Genomic DNA, 19,326 nt, shown 5'->3' on the forward strand with positions numbered 1-19,326 from the left:
TTCCTATGTATTTCTATGCCAAACTTTGAACCCCGCCTCGGGCCTCAGCTTTGGTCTGAGGGTCACAATTTAAAGTAGGCCTATTTTGAATCTTCACTATATTAACAACTTTTGAGTAAATATTGGTATTTCTGGTGCAGTGGTTCAGAGGAAAATATTTAAACATTTTCCTATGTATTTCTAAATCAAAATTTGAACCCCGCCTGGGGTTTGGTCCGAGGGTCACAATTTTTATATTTTAGAATCTTCACTATATAAACAGGCTTTGGTGTAAATATTGGCTTTTCTGGTGCAGTTTTGGTCCGAATGTCATGGTTTTTACATTTTAGAATCTTTTCTATGGAAACTATTTTTGGTGTAAATTTTGGCATTTCTGTTGTTGTGGTTCTCGAGAAGATTTTTAAACAATATCTTTTCTACGTGTTTCTATGTTAAACTTTGAACCGCGACTGAAGCCCCAGTTTATATTAGGTCTGAGGGTCATGATTTTTATAATTTAGAATCTTCACTATATAAGCAAGCTTTTGTGTGAATTTTGGCATTTCTGGTGCAGTTCTTGAGAAGAAGATTTTTAAGGACACACACCCTATACTCACTGTTTCTTAATTATCCCTCTTTGGAAGAGGGCTGCACGCTTTATTTTCACAATTTAAAATCTCCTTTCCATAAGAATACTTTTTATTAAGTTTGGTTAAATTTGGCCCAGTGGTTTTAGAGAAAAAGTTTAAAATGTAAAAAGTTTACAGACAGACGGACGGACGCCAGACAACAGGTGATCAGTAAAGCTCCCTCGAACCTTTTGTTCAGGTGAGCTAAAAAAAACTACAGTATAATAACAGTGTTTATAATACTGCTCCAGGATGAACCAAGCTGCCAGAATAAAATGGTTTAACGGACTCTGGGTACTTGGAAGGAAATCATTATTTTTAATTTATTGTTGAGTATTTAAAACATATCATTATGAATTCAAAAGGACATTGTTACACTCAACTTGACATGGTTCACCTCAATAAATAATGCTCTAGTTCTTGTACATAAAGTTACAGTATTGTCTGAATACGTTGAACTGTTAACAATGGTGAACTCTGTCTGATTAATCTATGTCCTCATTTTGTACCATGTATTACAATACTGCCTGACTATAAAAAAAGACAAACAATATAGACATGTCTCTTTAAGTTTATTGACTTTTATCTACAGCTCGCTACATTTACCCAAACATCATATTTATACAAGTATTATGTGTTTCATGGTAAGTGTAAACACAATAAAAATAAACATAATACTATATATACGTTATAAATGTATTTCATCACGTTCATTGTATGGGTAAACACCAAACAAATAATCACGCTTAAACTTACGTACAATATTTCTCCAAATAAATGACATTAAATTGAGTTGTCCTATCTATCTGGTCAACAGAGATACAAAGTGTGAGAAATGTGCTTAAACATCATTAACAAACACATAGGATTAACAACATGCTAAATATAAATTAAGGTCACCATGACCTACTTTCACATTGATATATACATGAGTAAATGACTCCTGGTATGATTAATGGTACATCATTTCTAAAACACAAGTTTGTTTTTTTTTTCAAATAGATATGTTCTAAAATAGTTTCACCATAAACTACCATAATTCTAATTGGGTCATCATGATGCACCAATTGTTACACATGTACAGCTCAAACTTATTAATGAATTAAACGAACATCAACTATTAATATATTGAAATTAAAAATACATAACATTGTATAAAAAACCATCTAAAACTTATCAAATTCTTACAAGAGCTTATCAGATCACTTCTTTCCAAATGATCACGATATAATGTAAAAATACATTAACTGATATTCAATCCTACCAATAAAACTGTCAGGGATAAACACCATCAAATTCATTTCTCATTCTCAAGGGGAATAACTGTTTTTTCATCCTGACTGAAAAATACAAATTTTGAGTTATTCCCCTTTGAAAATAATGTTTACTTCAACATACAAGATTATTTGTGTAAAAATCAAAACTAAAAAAACAAAACAATATGTGACACATTGGCTACAATTGTAATGGACATCTCCTTCTTAGCACCGAATGATACCAGAAATTTCAGGAGCTTAGATATGTAAAACATATTATATACTGACAAAATTTACACTAAGATAAAATTGATAAAAAAACGTATAACAAATTACAGTAGAGTTCACGTACACAAAAAAAAAAAAACCGATTCCATTGATGATGCCTTATTCATAAAGAGTTTAGGTACACAGAGCACAGAGTCTATTGTTACGTGTTATATATGTAGAGTTCACACACACAGATACAGAGTCTATTGATGACATGTTATGCATGCAGATTTCACCTATACAGATACAGAGTCTATTGTTGACGCATTATTTTTGTGCAGATTTCACGTACACAGAGACCATTGATGACGCGTTGTTTTTGTGCAGAGTTCACCTACACAGCAACAGTGTCCATTGATGACGCGTTATTTTTGTTCACCTACACAGATACAGAGTCCATTCATGAAACGTTGTTTATGTAGAGTTCACGCACAGAACACAAAGTCCGTTGATGATCGGTAATTATTTGGCTTCTGTAACTCCATTGGAATTATGGATAATCCTGGAAGGTTTTCTTCTGTCCCCCTGAAGGCGTTTGAAAAGCAGCTTGTCTGCAAGAAACAAAAATAATTTATTATTGTATTAAATGATTAATACCAAATACTTGGACAAGAAGGAAAGAAAAAGTAAGCAAGCTCAAATACTCCATGTTACTTGACAACGCTACACATCATGAATGGCAGAGTATGCATTAAGGTGGCATTCTACACCACTTTCTGACGCAGTGCGCAAAAAAGTAAATCTGGAAGCATGTAATTCTGGTACTGGCTGATTGCAACTGATGCAAATTGTATGGGGACTGCTTTTTGAAAAATTTGTTAAATTAATAGAATAAATCAAAATTTTGATAAAATTCATTCTTTACATGTAAGGTGCTATGGGACACCTTTATGTTGTGTCATATTATTTATCGAAATAAACAATAAATCAAGTATAATTTTATAAATACCGGTAGTTTCTTTCCCATCATTGTTACCTTACAGCGCAGTGCAGTGGGTTAGAGCGCTCACTACGGACCTGTAAGTCACGAGTTCGAGTCGGGTTTGAAAAATTTATTACTTTTCCAAAATTTTCTAAAACATATTTTTTGGTAAAATATTGTGAAAGAAAATTCTAAACCATTGTCCAATGAAAGTATTTCAATAGTAATGTACTTTAATCCACATTATTATTGACAGATGTTCCATACCACCTCAATTAAAGGGATGGGAGGGTGGCTTTGAATTTCTCTCAGGTTGGGATACATAAATCCTAATTATCTCCCCTTGAAAAGGGGCACGTTTCTTAATTTTCACAACTTTGAATCTTCTTTGCCTAAGGGTGCTTTGTGCCAAGTTTGGTTGAAATTGACCCAGTAGTTCTGGGGGAGATGTTGAAAATGTGAAAAGTTGACGGACAGAGGACAGACAAAATGTGATCAGAAAGGCTCACTTGAGCTTTCAGCTCAGTTAGCTAAAAATGATAAAGGGCATTACTAGCAAAACATCATCAGATCAAAACTTTCTGCAATTATGCATATATTTAATCATTTGTCTTAAACAGCAACATACTAAACTCTAATGGTTCAAAATTTGAAGACAAAACATTGTAATTAAAATTTCCTAGAAATGTGAAAATCAACACATTGTGTTCTAACTACCTACAAAAAAAATCATTGCTAAATTCAACATTTGGACAATATTCTAAGTTCAATGGGGCTAAAATTCCTAGAAAGATAAATGAATTGGAACTTCCTAGTAATTAGCACATCCACACATTGTGTCCTAAATACCTTAAAAGTTTCATATTAAACATGATAAAATTCTTAGGTCGAAGTCATTATTCTCTAACAATTCCATTACATGGGGTATAATAATGGCACAATTAGCAAAACAAAGATACATTTTCGAATTGATAATGATCTGACATTTACAATTTATAATTGTTCAGTTTAATATTATAGACTTCATGTGGATATTTGTTTTATAATATTCCACATTCAGAAAATAAAACTTGTATAACATGATGTTTCTCACTCAGCAACAGACAGCCATGTTTGGATGATCACAAAGTGTGAAATAAACAGGAGTCAGTATTACAGTCCATGTGAATTATACACAGCTCAATTTCAGCTGCAGATGTTGAACAAAGTGACAAACAACATGTGTGGTTTTGAGAGCAGACTAGATTTGTACAGAAACATTTACAACCTGTCAATATCCCAGCTATCTCCATTATACGGCTGGTGTTGAGCTGGACATGGCCTCCTCATAAGGACTGGGTCTGTGTTCATCTACAACAAGGCATTAATTAACTGTTAATTAAATAATTACATACACATTATGTAATGATAGAGCTACATCTACAAAGTAAAACTTTAACCTGATTACCATGACACTTGCTTTAATATTTATCTAAATAATTGCATTGAGTCATTTATTATGTCACAAAATAACTGATTACAAATACATGCATCACTCTATATATTTCATATTTAAATACAGAAACCTGCTATTTCTATTCACTAAATACAATGACATGTAACTGTACATTTAATTGATAAAATAATGTATCTAATTTCTGTTTATTTTAGATAAACACTGAATCCCAATGACTGGTAGATACAGCTAACCCTGTAACAATGAGTTGTTTATATTGACAAACAATCACACAGATAAACATGTCTTACATGTATCTTATTGACTGATAATTAACACAGACTGTGTGTCTTAGTTATCTATATCTAATTAATGTGAATGATAATGACTCAGACTTACCTGTCAGAGCGTCCTGTCTGGTGATATACCTGTAGACACGCACCTTGTTGTATGATCCGACCCAGAGACGGTGAGTGTTGACATCATAACTCAGGCCCCATGGTACACGCATCTCTTGTGGTTCTGTCAGTAGATGTGACAGGAACTGACCGTCCTTATTTATCATCTGTACTGTGTCGGTTATAACATCACACACCAGGATGTGTGACAGCGCGTCAGTACAGATTCCACATGGCGCTAGTCCTGATCCTGATGGATGTCCTGTGTAGGAGAAACGATGTCTTCCTCCACGCTCTGTCACCACTACAGCACCAGACATAAAGTCAGACACCACGACATCCCCATTGTTGTTCTCTGTTATAAAGCAAGGTCCACTATACAGTCCCCGTCCTGTGTTGTGGTTCTGTATGGTTTGTGTGAGTTGTCCACTCTGGTTGTACCGGGTTACCTTGCCTGTCTTTGTATCATCGTTATACATCCCGACCAGTAGATCCCCAGTGGACGGGGACCAGTACACACCCCCTGGTTCCCATGTAGAGTCTGTTGTCTCTATAAATGTGGTGGTTGTTTTCATATCCTTTGACAGTTTGTTGATGTTATAATTCCTATCTATATAAATCAGTTCACTCTCACTGTTCACTGTGTGTGGTCCTACACCACTCAATGAATCCTCCACACGATGTAGAGGGACACCTGTTGTGTCTGTCAACATGAGATTGTTTTTATTATCACTGACCCAGACCCGGTCTGATGTCACACAGGAAATGTGATAACAACAATCAACACGTGTCAGTGTGAGAGATTGATGGAGCTCAGCACCAGACGTCAGTTTCAGCAGACACTGGTTTCCTACGCGTCGGTTTCCTCTCTCTGTGATTTGGATTGCACTCAATGACTCCATCACATCCTCCTTGTTGAGTGACTCAGTCATGGAGAGCTGGCTGGTGTGGAGTGTAAGATGTATCTGGGGGAGGGCTGTCTTTGTGAAGGAGAGGAATTGTAGCGCACTGAATGTGAATGCTGGCTGTACATATCTGTGTTCATATCTCCTTAGTCTGACAATATGTCTGATCATTTTTATCTTCTGTTTTTTACATCTGTGTTTGAAATCAAAGTTACATAACACATTGTTCAATAGATCATTCACCACATCGTCAATGAGATCATTCAGTCTCTGGGCCTTTGTTAACATCTCTGATTGAAGGGGGGAGAATTCTGTGTGACAGGTTTTGACATCAGCTTTGATTCCTGTCAGGAGAACAGGTCTGTAAAAGAGAGCCTCACTTCTGATGGTGTGAATGGTTCCTCTGTGTTGTTGTCGCTTTGTTTTATAGGCTGTTTTAACATCTATCTGAGTGTGTTTTCTATGTGTTTGGCAATTATTACAGGCAGGAACTTGACAGGGTTCACAGTACTTTGTATAAACATGGCTAGGATGTCTCACACAGATCTCTTGTGTTGGGATGTAGTTGATTTTATCACGGTGTGACACAACATTATGGTCTATTGTTTGGAGATCTTTTACATGGTTCTCTTTACACTGGGGACACAGATCACATGGACACGATACACAATAGTACGCTGTGTCCCCCGGACACTTAGAACACAGATGTACACGGTATCGGGAGCTTGCTGTGTCCATGATGTGGGCGGTCTGGGTCATAACCTGTTGAATGAAAATAAAGAGTTTTAGAATTATCATTGTTTTATAGTTTCAATGTCAAATTATATAAGAAATATTTTAGTTTAAAGCAGATGTTTTTATTAAAGAAATACTATATTTTCCCTACTAAGATAATTGACGATCCATCATTCTGGTTCTGATTATAGAGACACTCAACCAGTAGAAAAATACAACATAAGATTGCTGAGTGAGAAAGAGGTGCTCTCTCTCTCTCTCTATCCCTACATTTCTTTCTCTGTTTCTCTCTCTTGGATGTGTACATAATTGAGAAAGTGTACTATATATGATTATCTAGCAAAGGAAGTCAGAGAGAGAAAAATAAATAAGATGTAGAGTACACATCTCAATTTAATTTAATTCAATTACCGGGTATTTACTCTCTCAATTTACCTAACATGTATTCCTGCTCTTTCTATTTCTTTCTCTTAATCTCTGTTTCTCATAATTTTAATACTAAACATGCTCTCTCTCTCTCTCTTATTCCTCCTCTCTCTCTCTCTTTAGATCTTATTCCTCCTCTCTCTCTGATTTTTTTCCTAACACATGCTTTTTCTCTGTCTCCTCAGATTTCTCTTCTAAACATGTATTTTTGCTCTCTCTTTCTATCTATTTCTGTCTTTCAGACACACTCCATTAAACATGTACATGTACTAAATATATCTTACTCTCAAAGATGTAATCTCTCTCTCTCTCTGACCTATTCTTATAAACATGTGCATCTTACTATTGTAATTTCTCTCTCTCTTTTTCTCTGAGTTACTCCCTGTTAAACATATGCATCTTTCTATTTCTCTTAGACATGTAATCTCTCTCTCTCTCTCTCTCTCTCTCTCTCTCTCTCTCTCTCTCTCTCTCTCTCTCTCACATTATTACTCCTTCATTTACTATCTCAAAATTTTGAAGCTAAGCAAGTACTTCTTATCTCTCATTCTTTCTCTAAGCCTCTGTCCCTCATTTTTTCATAAATAAACATGTACCGGTAAACACTTTTTATCTTTTATGTAAACATGTGCATCATACTTATTCTCTCAGACATGTAGTCTCTCTCTCTCTCTCTCTCTCTCTCTCTCTCTCTCTCTCTCTCTCTCTCTCTCAGATATTTCCTCATGTACATGTAAACATGTGCATCTTACTTATTCTCTCAGACATGTAGTCTCTCTCTCTCTCTCCCTCTCTCTCTCAGATACTTACTCTTATACATGTAAACATGTGCATCTTACTTATTCTCTCAGACATGTAGTCTTTCTCTCTCTCTCTCTCTCTTGTGACTTCCTCGTGTACATGTAAACATGTGCATCTTACTTATTCTCTCAGACATGTAGTCTTTCTCTCTCTCTCTCTCTCAGATACTCTTATACATGTAAACATGTGCATCTTACTTATTCTCTCAGACATGTAGCCTCTCTCTCTCTCTCTCTCTCTCTCTCTCTCTCTCTCTCTTGTGACTTCCTCGTGTACATGTAAACATGTGCATCTTACTTATTCTCTCAGACATGTAGTCTCTCTCTCTCTTGTGACTTACTCTTATACATGTAAACATGTGCATCTTACTTACTCTCTCAGACATGTAGTCTCTCTCTCTGTCTCTCTCTCTCTTGTGACTTCCTCGTGTACATGTAAACATGTGCATCTTACTTATTCTCTCAGACATGTAGTCTCTCTCTCTCTCTCTCAGATACTTACTCTTATACATGTAATCATGTACATCTTACTTATTCTCTCAGACATGTAGTCTCTCTCTCTCTCTCTCTCTCTCTCTCTCTCTCTCTCTCTGTCTCTCACTCTCTATTGTGACTTACTCTTGTACATGTAAACATGTGCATCTTATTCTCTCGGACATGTAGTCTCTGTTTCTTACTCACTGACTTACTCTTGTAAACATGTGCATCTATTTTTCTCATCATTCAGATGAACTCAACTAAACTTTGTCTCTTACTCCCTTACTCTTGTTGTTCCATATCTATCATTTAATATTTATTGCTCTGTATAACATGTATGTTTGCTCTCTCTCTCTCTCTCTCTCTCTCTCTGAAACTTACACTTATACATTTAAACATGTGCATCTTACTTATTCTCTCAGACATGTAATATCTCTCTCACTCTCTCTTTTCTCTGACTTACTTACTCTGTTAAACATATGTATCTTTTCTTAGACATGTAATCTCTCTCTCTTTTTCTCTCTCATTATTACTTTCTTTAATTGCTATTAAAATACAATTCACACCTAGTCCTCAAATTTGTGCAAAATGGGAACCCACCAGTGTATACATGTTCATTACTGGTTTATGTCCCATGCTTTGCTATTCCCTTAACCCTGGTTAATTTTTTACTGCCCCCCTAGATAAATTAGTCCTGATATTAACACAAAGGTATGTTTCTCCTCGTCTAACACATCAATAATCAAATGGGAATGTGGGCAATAGTTATATTGTCAGTTCCTGGGTAAGAAGTTGATGTTGACCTCGGCCTATGCTCTCGAGTATCAGTTCTTACCCCAGGACTAACACAAAGACCACTGTCTTCATACCCATTTAAAAGATGTATACTAAAATGTCTATGAATGACACACGACGACAAACGTGAGATAGCAATGGGTCTCCTGAGTGACTCAGGTGACCTAAAAATACATAGTATAGTTACATGAACATGGTGTTATTACATGTATACTATACCACATATATTCTCCCGTTGATCTTTCAGTCAACAGCACAGCCAGAAACAACCTGGGAACCTGTAAAGAGACCATCAACTGTTACATTCTAGTACTTGATGATATCCCGCGCAATTGCGGGATTTAATATTACATACATTTATATGATACAATGCTTCACAAAATATCTGTGAGCCAATCACTAGTGATACCCCCGCTCTGATGTAAATATGCAAAATAAGCAAAGTCGACATTTAACAGAAAGCTGGCATCCGATTGGTACAGAAATATTTCCCATAATATGGCATGCCTAAACAAATAGTGTGTTAAAATTTCAAGCATCTGCGATTAATAGCTGCTGAGAAATCTTTGAGGAAAATTTGTTTGAAAATTTTGGCTAAAAATAAACAAAGTCGTCATTTAACAATAAGTTGACGTCTGATTGGTACAAAAATATATCCCATAATATGGCATGCCTAAACAAACACTGTGTAAAAATTTCAAGTATCTGCGATAAATAGTTGCTGAGAAATCTTTGACGAAAATTGTTTGAAAATTTTGGTTAAAAAATAAGCAAAGTCGTCATTTAACAGGAAGTTGACGTTCGATTGGTACAAAAATATATCCCTTGATATGGCATGCCTTAACAAACACTGTGTAAAAATTTCAAGCATCTGTGATAAATTGTTGCTGAGATAAATGTGACAGAAATTTTTGTTACGGACGGACAGACAGACACAGACAGACAGACAGACACACAAGGGTAAAACAGTATACCCCTCTCCTTTGAAGCGGGGGTATAATTATATGTTGATCCATATTTTTTGGTTTATTTATGTAAACGGTGTGTTCCCGTTTTGCACACATTTTATAATTGGGTATAGAACAATAGGTGCGATTTGTGTTGTGATAGCAATTATATAGTCTGCTTCCAATCAAAGCATTTACCTGGATTTTTACCTGTGTTTTATCAGTGCCTTACAATGAATTAGCAAAAAGAATATAGATATTTTGTTGTGTTTTATGTCTGATTTCTAATAACTCACCATGCATTTATTTCATTTTATAAAATAAAGATAATGATATTTTTAGTCTTTAATTTCTGCTCCCTGATAAGAAAAATAATGATTAGATGATTTTACTTTTACATTTTTGTCCATTTATCTTAAATATAAAATCAAATGAATATTGAGGGAAAATTCTGGTTCCAAGCCAACTGGAAGCTGATTCAATGGATAATTATATATATGATGTATAATTAAATGATGAAGGGGAAAACTACACGTACAGTCATGGGGTACTCCGTGTCTCTTTTTACAACTTGACAGTAGTTCTTATGACACCACCGCTTTAGTATATATTGCGGGTCACTTTCTGGTTTTTCAAATCAGTAGCTAAATACATGAAGCACAAAAAATTCCGACTAAAATAATAATTTTAATATGGATTCGATAAACTTCAAACTGAAGAAGGTTGACCATGCATGAATTACATGTAGGTCTACATTTGATAGATTTTGTGAAAATATCTTTACAGTTTTTGAAGCATGAAAAATTGCCGATTTATCATCATAGAGTTTGTATATTTTCTTTGGTTATTCAAGCCATAGCATAACTGAAAAATATTTAGCAGCGTTTTCACCAAACACATTTCCTCCATTTATGTCAGCAAAAGCAATAATTGAACATTAAAATATATTTTCTCTTCAAGCTTGTTACATGTACATGTACTTCATATAGACAGCAAGATAAAGAAAAGCACTACATATACAATAGTTTGAAATAAATTAATGAAATTGTTCGTGACCAAATTGAAGTCGGAAATTAAATTCAAGAAGATGGATGTCAATTATATGAAAATGTGTTTTTATGCAAGTTATATTGTAACATGTAATAAAAGTAGATATCAATTGCGAGTAGATATGTTTTATTTATTTTATTATCAATTGCCCTTACTGGAACTGTGATATAGACTATAGCAATTAAGCAATTAACTCTCCTGGTAAAATTCCCGTTTCGCACACATTTTTTCGATACCTAATTTTCAAATGTGTGCAAAACGGGAACAAACCATGTAAACAGTGTCTGATTTTTTTCTTAGTTGCTTTAAAACCTTTTCTCAAACTCGTAAAAATCTACATTTACTATATTAATTACTGCTTACTCTCAAACATGTACCTTCAATCTATGTTTATTCTCTCTCTCTCTCTCTCTCTCTCTCTCTCTCTCTCTCTCTCTCTCTCTCTCTCTCTCTCTCTCTCTCTCCACACACACATCACCATAACTTAGTTATAGAAATGAGGGCCGACACAGGATTTGCCTTCTGTCTGATTGGATTGAAACACTGTTTTTCAAATGTGACACATATCTTCAGTATGTTCTTATTTACAATTCACCTATGAAATACAGAATGTAACTTTTTATAATGTGGTTATAAAACATGGATAAAATGCAGTTGTGTCTTTACCCCATGTAAAGAACAGACTATAATTCACACCTAAATCCTCAAATTTGTGCAAAATGGGAACCCACCAATGTATACATGTTAAATACTGGCTTATGTCCCATGCTTTGCTATTCCCTTAACCTTGGTTGATTTTTGACTGTCCCACAGGCAGATAATTGGACAATACCCCAGCCCTGATATTACCACAAGGATATGTTTCTCCTAATCTAACACATCAATCATCAAATGGGAATGTGGACAATAGTTATATTGTCAGTTCCTGGGTAAGAAATTGATGTTGACCTCGGCCTATGGTCTTGGGCAACAGTTCTTACCCCAGGACTAACACAATGACTACTGCCCTCATACCCATTTAAAAGATGTATACTAAAATGTCTATGAATGACACACGACAAACGTGAGATAGCAATGGGTCTCCCGAGTGACTCAGGTGACCTAAAAATACAGAGTATAGCTACATGAACATGGTGATATTACATGAATACTATACCACATATATTCTCCCTTTGACCTCTCAGTACACAGCACAGCCAGACACAGCCTGGGAACCTGTAAAGAGACCATCAACTGTTACATACTACAGACTGGTATAACCTATCAGTCAACAGTCAGACACAGAGAACCTGTAAGGAGACCATCAACTGTTACATTCTAATACTTGATGATGTCCCACACAAGTGTGATATTTAATAATATATACATTAATATGATACAATGCTTAATATTTCAAATTTTATTTATTTATTTATTTTTTTTTGTATATATTGCGTCTGATTCTTTTCTTAATTGTTTTCTTAACCTTTTCTTTAAAATTGAAATAAAAAACCAACTGCATGGCTGGATATTTACAGGAGCAGGGATGAAAAATCTAAACTAAAATGGATGATATATACATATTATATACCTATCAGTTTTCCTTCCTTGATACTGTCAGTTTTACAGAGTTTGGTCTGATTTTCCGGATCACCACACTGTGGTTTTCAGATTCCGTATCACTACTGCTCTCTGAAACTGATAACGCCTGTATTTTAGCCCGTTTTTAAAAGAGTTCGTATAAAATACAGTCAAACTTCGCTATCTCGAACTAGATGGGACTGTTTAAAACTTTGAGATATCCGAGTATTTGAAATATCAAGGTACAATACTTAAAGCGGAAGGAAAGTCAAAAATGCATTTTATTTATATTAATAAAGTGTTTTAAATTATCACACATGGTCATGCTGTTTTGAAAATAAACTACATAATTAAGCTATAATGCACGTTTGAAGTGAGAAATTGTATTTACGGGAGCCTGACATGATGTAGAACTCTTTTGTATTGAAAACCAAGAAAATTAATTATTTTGACGTCCCACAATCTATTCCGGTTTGGTTTACATACATGCATACAACGTATACAATGCTCTGAATAAAACACTGGTTTAGGCCTAACAAAAAAATTAGTTTGTTTCCGCTTTCACTCTTTCATGATGAAAAAAGGTAGGGTCGGTTGGTCGAAAAATTTTTATTTTTTCAACTATGTTTTTTCCCTTTAATATTGCAGTATCCATACATGCCGGTTAGATACTAGTATGGTATAAATGGTATAAAATGAGAAATACTTTTAATATCATTCCTGACTATTAAGCAGGTCTTAAGAAAACACAAAAATGATATTATATAGCAGATCCTTCCTCTGCCAATGATGAGAGCATTAATAAAATCTACAACACATGGAAACATACAGCCATTTTGAAACAAAACGTTTAAGTTACACTGATTTGAGAAGAGTAACTGCTTCAAGCATTTTTGTGACCAAAATTTTGATTATTTTTATTTTCCAAATTGGATAAAAACGAAAATAAACGATTTTCCATCAAAAATCCTTAAAAAACAAGTTTTGAGTCAGGGGGTAAAAGCTAGGGTCGGTCGGGAAAGCGGAAACAAACAATTTTTTTTATCAGGCCTTATGCCTTTCTGTTACTCAAGTAATCGACTGAACAAAAATAATGTTTAGGTTCACACTTCAATCTAAAGAATATTATATGTATGCATAAATATATGATTTTTTATTAAAGCACATAGTAGGCCAATTCATTTAATTTTGTATTCCTACAAATTTTCTCTATCAAATTAGAATGATGTCGATTATTTGTTTCAATGTTCAATTGTTCCGCCCCCTCCTTCTCAGTATTATATATTCAAATACATTAATGTATTAAATTAATTAAATTAGTTTATTAAAACATCCTACGATATTCATGATATTCACCATTCTTTTAATGATCACTATTGATGTGTATCATTTGTAGTATAGGAAAACGGTTTAGGAAAAACAAAACATTTTTTAATGAACATTCATCGCCCAGTCCCCTTTCAACCTCCCTATTTTATGTACACATGATTTATTCATATAGATGTAGAACACAATCTGTTCATTGTTTACAAATTAATGTAAAAAGTTTGCTACCAATCTTTCCTGTATTAAAATGTATGAAATTAAAAGACGCTAGTGTATGCTAACGATGCAACTGTGAAACGATAAGCACGTGCCTTTATCATTGTGATGTCATGAAAAAAGTTCACACATTATTGAAAGGATTCGCTATTCTGCAGGTTCATATAAGGAAACATATTTACAACAATAATATCAAGTATCACCTTCTATGTATACTCTAAGTAAATTCCCAGTAAATATATTCACTCTTTACATTTAATCATTCGATATCATTGCAAGTGTATAATTTGATACAACTCCCACTGGCTTGGATCCCCCAAAACATGTCCACCACCATACTCTCATTTTTGCTATTTTAGGCTGGTTTTAAAATATTGAAAATGAAAGTAGGTTTTAATTAATTCAACAATAATTACTTATCAGGTAAAATTATAGTTTATGGACATTATGGACAATTGTAAGCAGTTACTCTGGTGCAGGCCTTTTTTAGTTAATTGACAAAATGTAGTATAGATATTCTTACATGTAACAAATGTTAAAGTGGCAATAACTATATTTTTTTTTTCAAATTCTGGTAAGCGATTAAGACATTGATAAATGTATTCTCATAAAATGTTGGTCTTTCAACAGGAAAACAAAGTGTTACTTACTTTTTTTAGACAAATGCCACCCCCCCCCCCAAAAAAAGCTATTCTAATATTTATTTTTTAATGTTTTAATCGGTCAACTGGTCAACTTAGTTTTCATTATTAATTAATTTCATCTTTATATTACTTAACGTATATACTCCAAGTAAACATTTTAAAAAAAAGGGGGGGGGGGGTTCTGTGTCTGAACAAACGACTGGTACATTGAGCTGTTGGATTGAAACAACTTACCCCCTCCTCCCTTACCTAAACTAAGTTATAACAGTTTTTTCTTCAACACTTTACATATACATGAATGACACGATTTTGAAGGTTTGTTTTCGGGTCAGCCATTTTACATAGTTGATTTTTAAAACTATCGCGTTTTATCTCACCTAAATTGTCACTGGCATGATATATGGAAGGAGTAGACTACATTGTAGAATATATGATATGACAAACCTTTTTTTCACGGGGAACAATTATCTAAACGGATAGAAATAAACTTTCATTTCCTCTTCCCAAATCGGTCTATCGTCCGTTCGACATACGTCACAGCGATGCTTAGACGTTTCGCCACCTAGCAATTTCGACCCCAAATGGTTTCGGTCCCAGATAATGAATTTACCGGTTTTCAAAATAGAAAAAAGCTGTTCGAATATTTAGTTTTAAATGTATTAATCGGTCAACTTAGTTTTCATTATTACTTTATTTCATCTTTATACTACTTAACGTATACATGTATGTACTCGAAGTAAACATGTTTTAAAGTAAGGGGGTGGGTGGAGGGATGGGGGGGGGGGGGGTAAAAATTGATTTGAGACCACGGATGACTTCTAAAGCAATCCTGTATTTCTACATATTTTGCAGAAATGTTTGCCAGAACAATTCAAGTGAATTTACTGGTCAGTTTCACTGTATGTGCTTTGTTTTATTAATTCATGTTAAATTTCATTATGCGTTTGTGAAATAAAATTTTAGAATTATCTTTTGGACGGCAATCCTGCTATCTGTAGCATTCCTGTCCCGTCACGATGAAGTGTGTTTGTTTATATGTTCAGAATGTCTGATTCTGACTGACACCGGAAATCGTGTTTATTTCAGCAGCCAAAACATCGCACTTGTTGAACTGAACACAAGCACATAACAACATGTCAAGGACATTCGGTACACGCACTTTTGCACAAAATAAAATAATCAATGAAAGCAAAATATATACGGTAAGAATCGAATGACATAATGGCTTTTTTTATGAATTACAGCTAGTTATTCGCATTATAAACACAATCTATTTAAGAAACAGCATACATTAAACATATAAATTATAACAAAGCTATTAATATACATTAAACATATATAAGCAGCAATCACCAAGATATTATAATTTTCAACTTTTAACCCAAGGTGTGTTATTGTGTTTGTCCCCACCCTCCTCCCGGAGGAAGGGGTGGGGGGTATGAGGTCTATTTTTGGTAGCTTTACTACACTGCTTTAAAAAAGTTTTTTTTTTACACTAAAACCACGCCATCGTTTAAAAATCGTCAGCGCAAGACACGTCCTTTACTTCCTATAATTAGGAAACTTTCAAAACAAAGAAATGTTTGCAGGCTTCAGGATCGGAGGCGGATTAGGGGAAGGGGGGTGGATGGGGCCTGCCCTCCCCCACACTTATGTGGTATTTCTTACTTATCAACAATGCATGCGTAAGCAAGAGAGAGAGAGAGAGAGAGAGAGAGAGAGAGAGAGAGAGAGAGAGAGAAACTTGTACAAGATCAACCCTGACTCTTAATACAAATGTGAAGTATGGGGGTTCGAAACTGGGGAGCATTTTTAATTCAATCTTCTAATAAAACACGTAATTTCCGCTGAGTACTCTTTGGAGTATGCTCCAAAAGCTGGTGGAGGAAATATTTACGTCTCTAGAGGAAGACAGAGCACGGAAATTCATGTAAGAAGTCCTGACATGTAGACAAACTGTACGTGTATTCAGATCAATTATTTCTCAACAAAATATAACACATTATTTACATGTATATTATGCCCTTTATCATCTGCAAGTATGGAGATGCGTCTGCATCTATAACTGATGAAATTCTTTTTCTATCTCTCTATCCCTCTCTCTCTCTCTCTTTTCTCTCTCTCTCATAATTTTTAGCTTCTATCATGCGTGTTTTAATTAATTAAAGTACTATCATTATTTTACATAAACAAGCTTAATTCTTATAAAATGTAAAATAAATACCCAGGTTCCAAAGCAGAATATATATTACATCGATCATACTTAATTTCCTTCCATAAATGTTTACTTAAGAATAAAATTTGAGAGAGAGAGAGAGAAAGAGAGAGAGAGAGAGAGAGAGAATTATACAGACTGTTAATTACCTCGTTCTTTTAAAAGTTGTTTATATCTACGCTCTCTACCCTCTTTTCCAAAAACATTTGACATAAACACAGTTTGTTGATAAATTTCCCAATAACACTGGATTTATCGTCTTTGTTGCTCAAAAAAAAATATAACCGTACACGCCTAATTAAGTGTATCAAATACGACAGACCAACAAAATACAAAAACCCCACGTGCTTAACCTATTCACTTCTATTTAATCAAGCCATCGCCTTCCATGTATGCCTGTTTTAGACTTTCCAGATCTGTTCAAGCTCGCCCATTCTTTCCACAGATTGTTTATAAAATATGCTTTCGGAATTCCATAAGTTAAATTGACACACACTTATAAATACACGTGTCTACACCACATTAAAATCGCTTAGTAAGTTCACACGCACCGTTGTATTTTGTGATGCGATTTTTATAAACCATAATCTTTGAAATAATTAATTAAACATAAGCATTATTCACATTTTTTCCTCAAAATGTAAGATTGCATGTAACTTTCAATAAGACCTCAGCTTTAAGTATGTCCATTTTTGGCACTAATCGATAGTACAGTGCCGATAGATGTAGCATATACTCAGTGAGTAGTCAGATTTTTACATGGTGTCTAAATTTAATTTTCATATTATCGATGTTACACAACGAATGAATACATGTATCTCTCTCTCTCTCTCTCTCTCTCTCTCTCTCTCTCTCAATGAACAATGAATACAAATATCGGCCAAGTGATTATCTATTCAAAAATATTAAATAATAGTCGTTTATAGAGTGCATGCAGTTGCATACGGTAATCTGAAGTTTTAAAAATGTTTGCGATTTTAAATTTTTTTTTTATTGCTGTACATTGTACATTGTAACAAACACACATAAACATTGACTTCAGTATCATCGAAATTTGTTTCTTGTTATGTATAACAAAGAAAAAATGAAATAGCATCATTTAAGTTTACATCTAATGCCCTTTAACATGCGTTTTTATTCCTTACTGCTAATTCTTGATTACTTTCTATATATTTCCAAGTAAGATTGCTTTTTGTTAACTTTCAGAATCGGTTCTTATTATTCTTATTGGTCTTGATATTTCGAAATAAAAAGAAATGAACCTTGTACAAAATTATAGTAAATTACACAGCATTTTTGACTCTAAAGAAAACGCGATTTTTAAAATCCAACATTTTCCATAGACATTAGCTGTTCTATGAAAATTAAAAATTAAAAAAAAACAACAATCGTATAGATAAACCAAAAAAAGATTATTTCAGCTTGTATTATAATCACCTTTGAAAAACACTAGCTAGTATAACCAATTTGATTTAGAGTACTATATTATCATGTCATCTAAAATAATTGTTGTAAATTATTTACAGGACATGTCATAACTTGGTATTAAAAGGGAGATAACTCAAATTATCAATCTCTTCAGCTATTGGCATTTTCATAACTAACCCCTCTCTCTCTCTCTCTCTCTCTCTCTCTCTCTCTCTCTCTCTCTCTCTCTCTCTCTCTCTCTCAGTTAAATGTGTTGTCATGATAATCAGTCCCTCTACACCTATCCACCCACCACGCATTATTCACAACCTTTCACCTCGCATGTTTTATCATGAAAACACGGCGATTAACCTCTGCCATTCGTTCAACTGTATTTGAAATCATGTGCGTGATGAGTTTTCATACATACATGAACTCGAATAGGTTTCGAGTCACGTGATCAGGTAATATAAATAGTAGGACCATGCGGTGGCGTGGCACTCTAAGCTCGCTCGTTGTATGTGTTTTAAATGAGGTAAAATGGCAGATAGAATGGAATGCGGTGAAATAGGACTATCGAACGATGAGACAGTTTCATTATTTTACTTCCTTACTAAACAAAGCGATAGAAAAACAGAGTTGTTTAATCATAAAAACATAACGGGGCTTACTCAGAAACTTCCAAAAACCCCACCACGGTGAGCAGTGCTGCGCATGTGGCAGAGACCGGACCAGCCTCTGAATTTAAGCACGAGGGGCGAAGTCCCAAAAGTTGGCTGAATTTGAAGAACTGTTTCAGGAGGGAAATTTAGCGAAGGCCGCGCTCGTTATTGACGAGGAGAAAGCCGTCTACAACAAAGAAACAAAGTCCTTAAGGTGGACTACCACACCTGGTAAAAGTAACTAAAATCAAAGGTAAATTATTTGATTACGA

General features: G+C 34.4%; 2 protein-coding genes and 1 long non-coding RNA gene across 3 annotated transcripts in view; all 3 read right to left on the reverse strand.

The window, feature by feature from the left end:
* The window catches only part of LOC117687349 (talin), a 123,574-nt gene that overhangs the window by 35,666 nt on the left and 68,582 nt on the right, over nt 1–19,326 (reverse strand). The gene's annotated exons all lie outside the window — the stretch shown is intronic.
* On the reverse strand, nt 1,164–6,012 carry LOC105329701 (uncharacterized). Its single transcript, XM_066081781.1, has 3 exons — nt 4,891–6,012; nt 4,324–4,406; nt 1,164–2,685 (listed from the first exon to the last, which is right to left on the reverse strand). Exons 1-2 carry the CDS (start codon nt 5,963–5,965, stop codon nt 4,348–4,350), a joined length of 1,134 nt encoding a protein of 377 aa, XP_065937853.1. The 5' UTR covers nt 5,966–6,012; the 3' UTR covers nt 1,164–2,685; nt 4,324–4,347.
* On the reverse strand, nt 6,043–15,308 carry LOC136274590 (uncharacterized). Its single transcript, XR_010713029.1, has 5 exons — nt 15,215–15,308; nt 12,595–12,701; nt 12,181–12,239; nt 9,247–9,305; nt 6,043–6,556 (listed from the first exon to the last, which is right to left on the reverse strand). It is a non-coding gene; the product is annotated as an uncharacterized lncRNA (long non-coding RNA).

This window comes from Magallana gigas, chromosome 1 (genome assembly GCF_963853765.1).
Source record: "Magallana gigas chromosome 1, xbMagGiga1.1, whole genome shotgun sequence".
Lineage (NCBI taxonomy): Eukaryota > Metazoa > Mollusca > Bivalvia > Ostreida > Ostreidae > Magallana > Magallana gigas.

Excerpts from the sequence above, each read along its gene's own strand:
- LOC105329701 (XM_066081781.1), bottom strand. The coding sequence starts at position 5,965 with ATGATCAGACATATTGTCAGACTAAGGAGATATGAACACAGATATGTA. Across the intron at positions 4,407-4,890 it reads CAGACAGGACGCTCTGACAG|ATGAACACAGACCCAGTCCT; the intron begins GTAAGTCTGAGT and ends GCCTTGTTGTAG.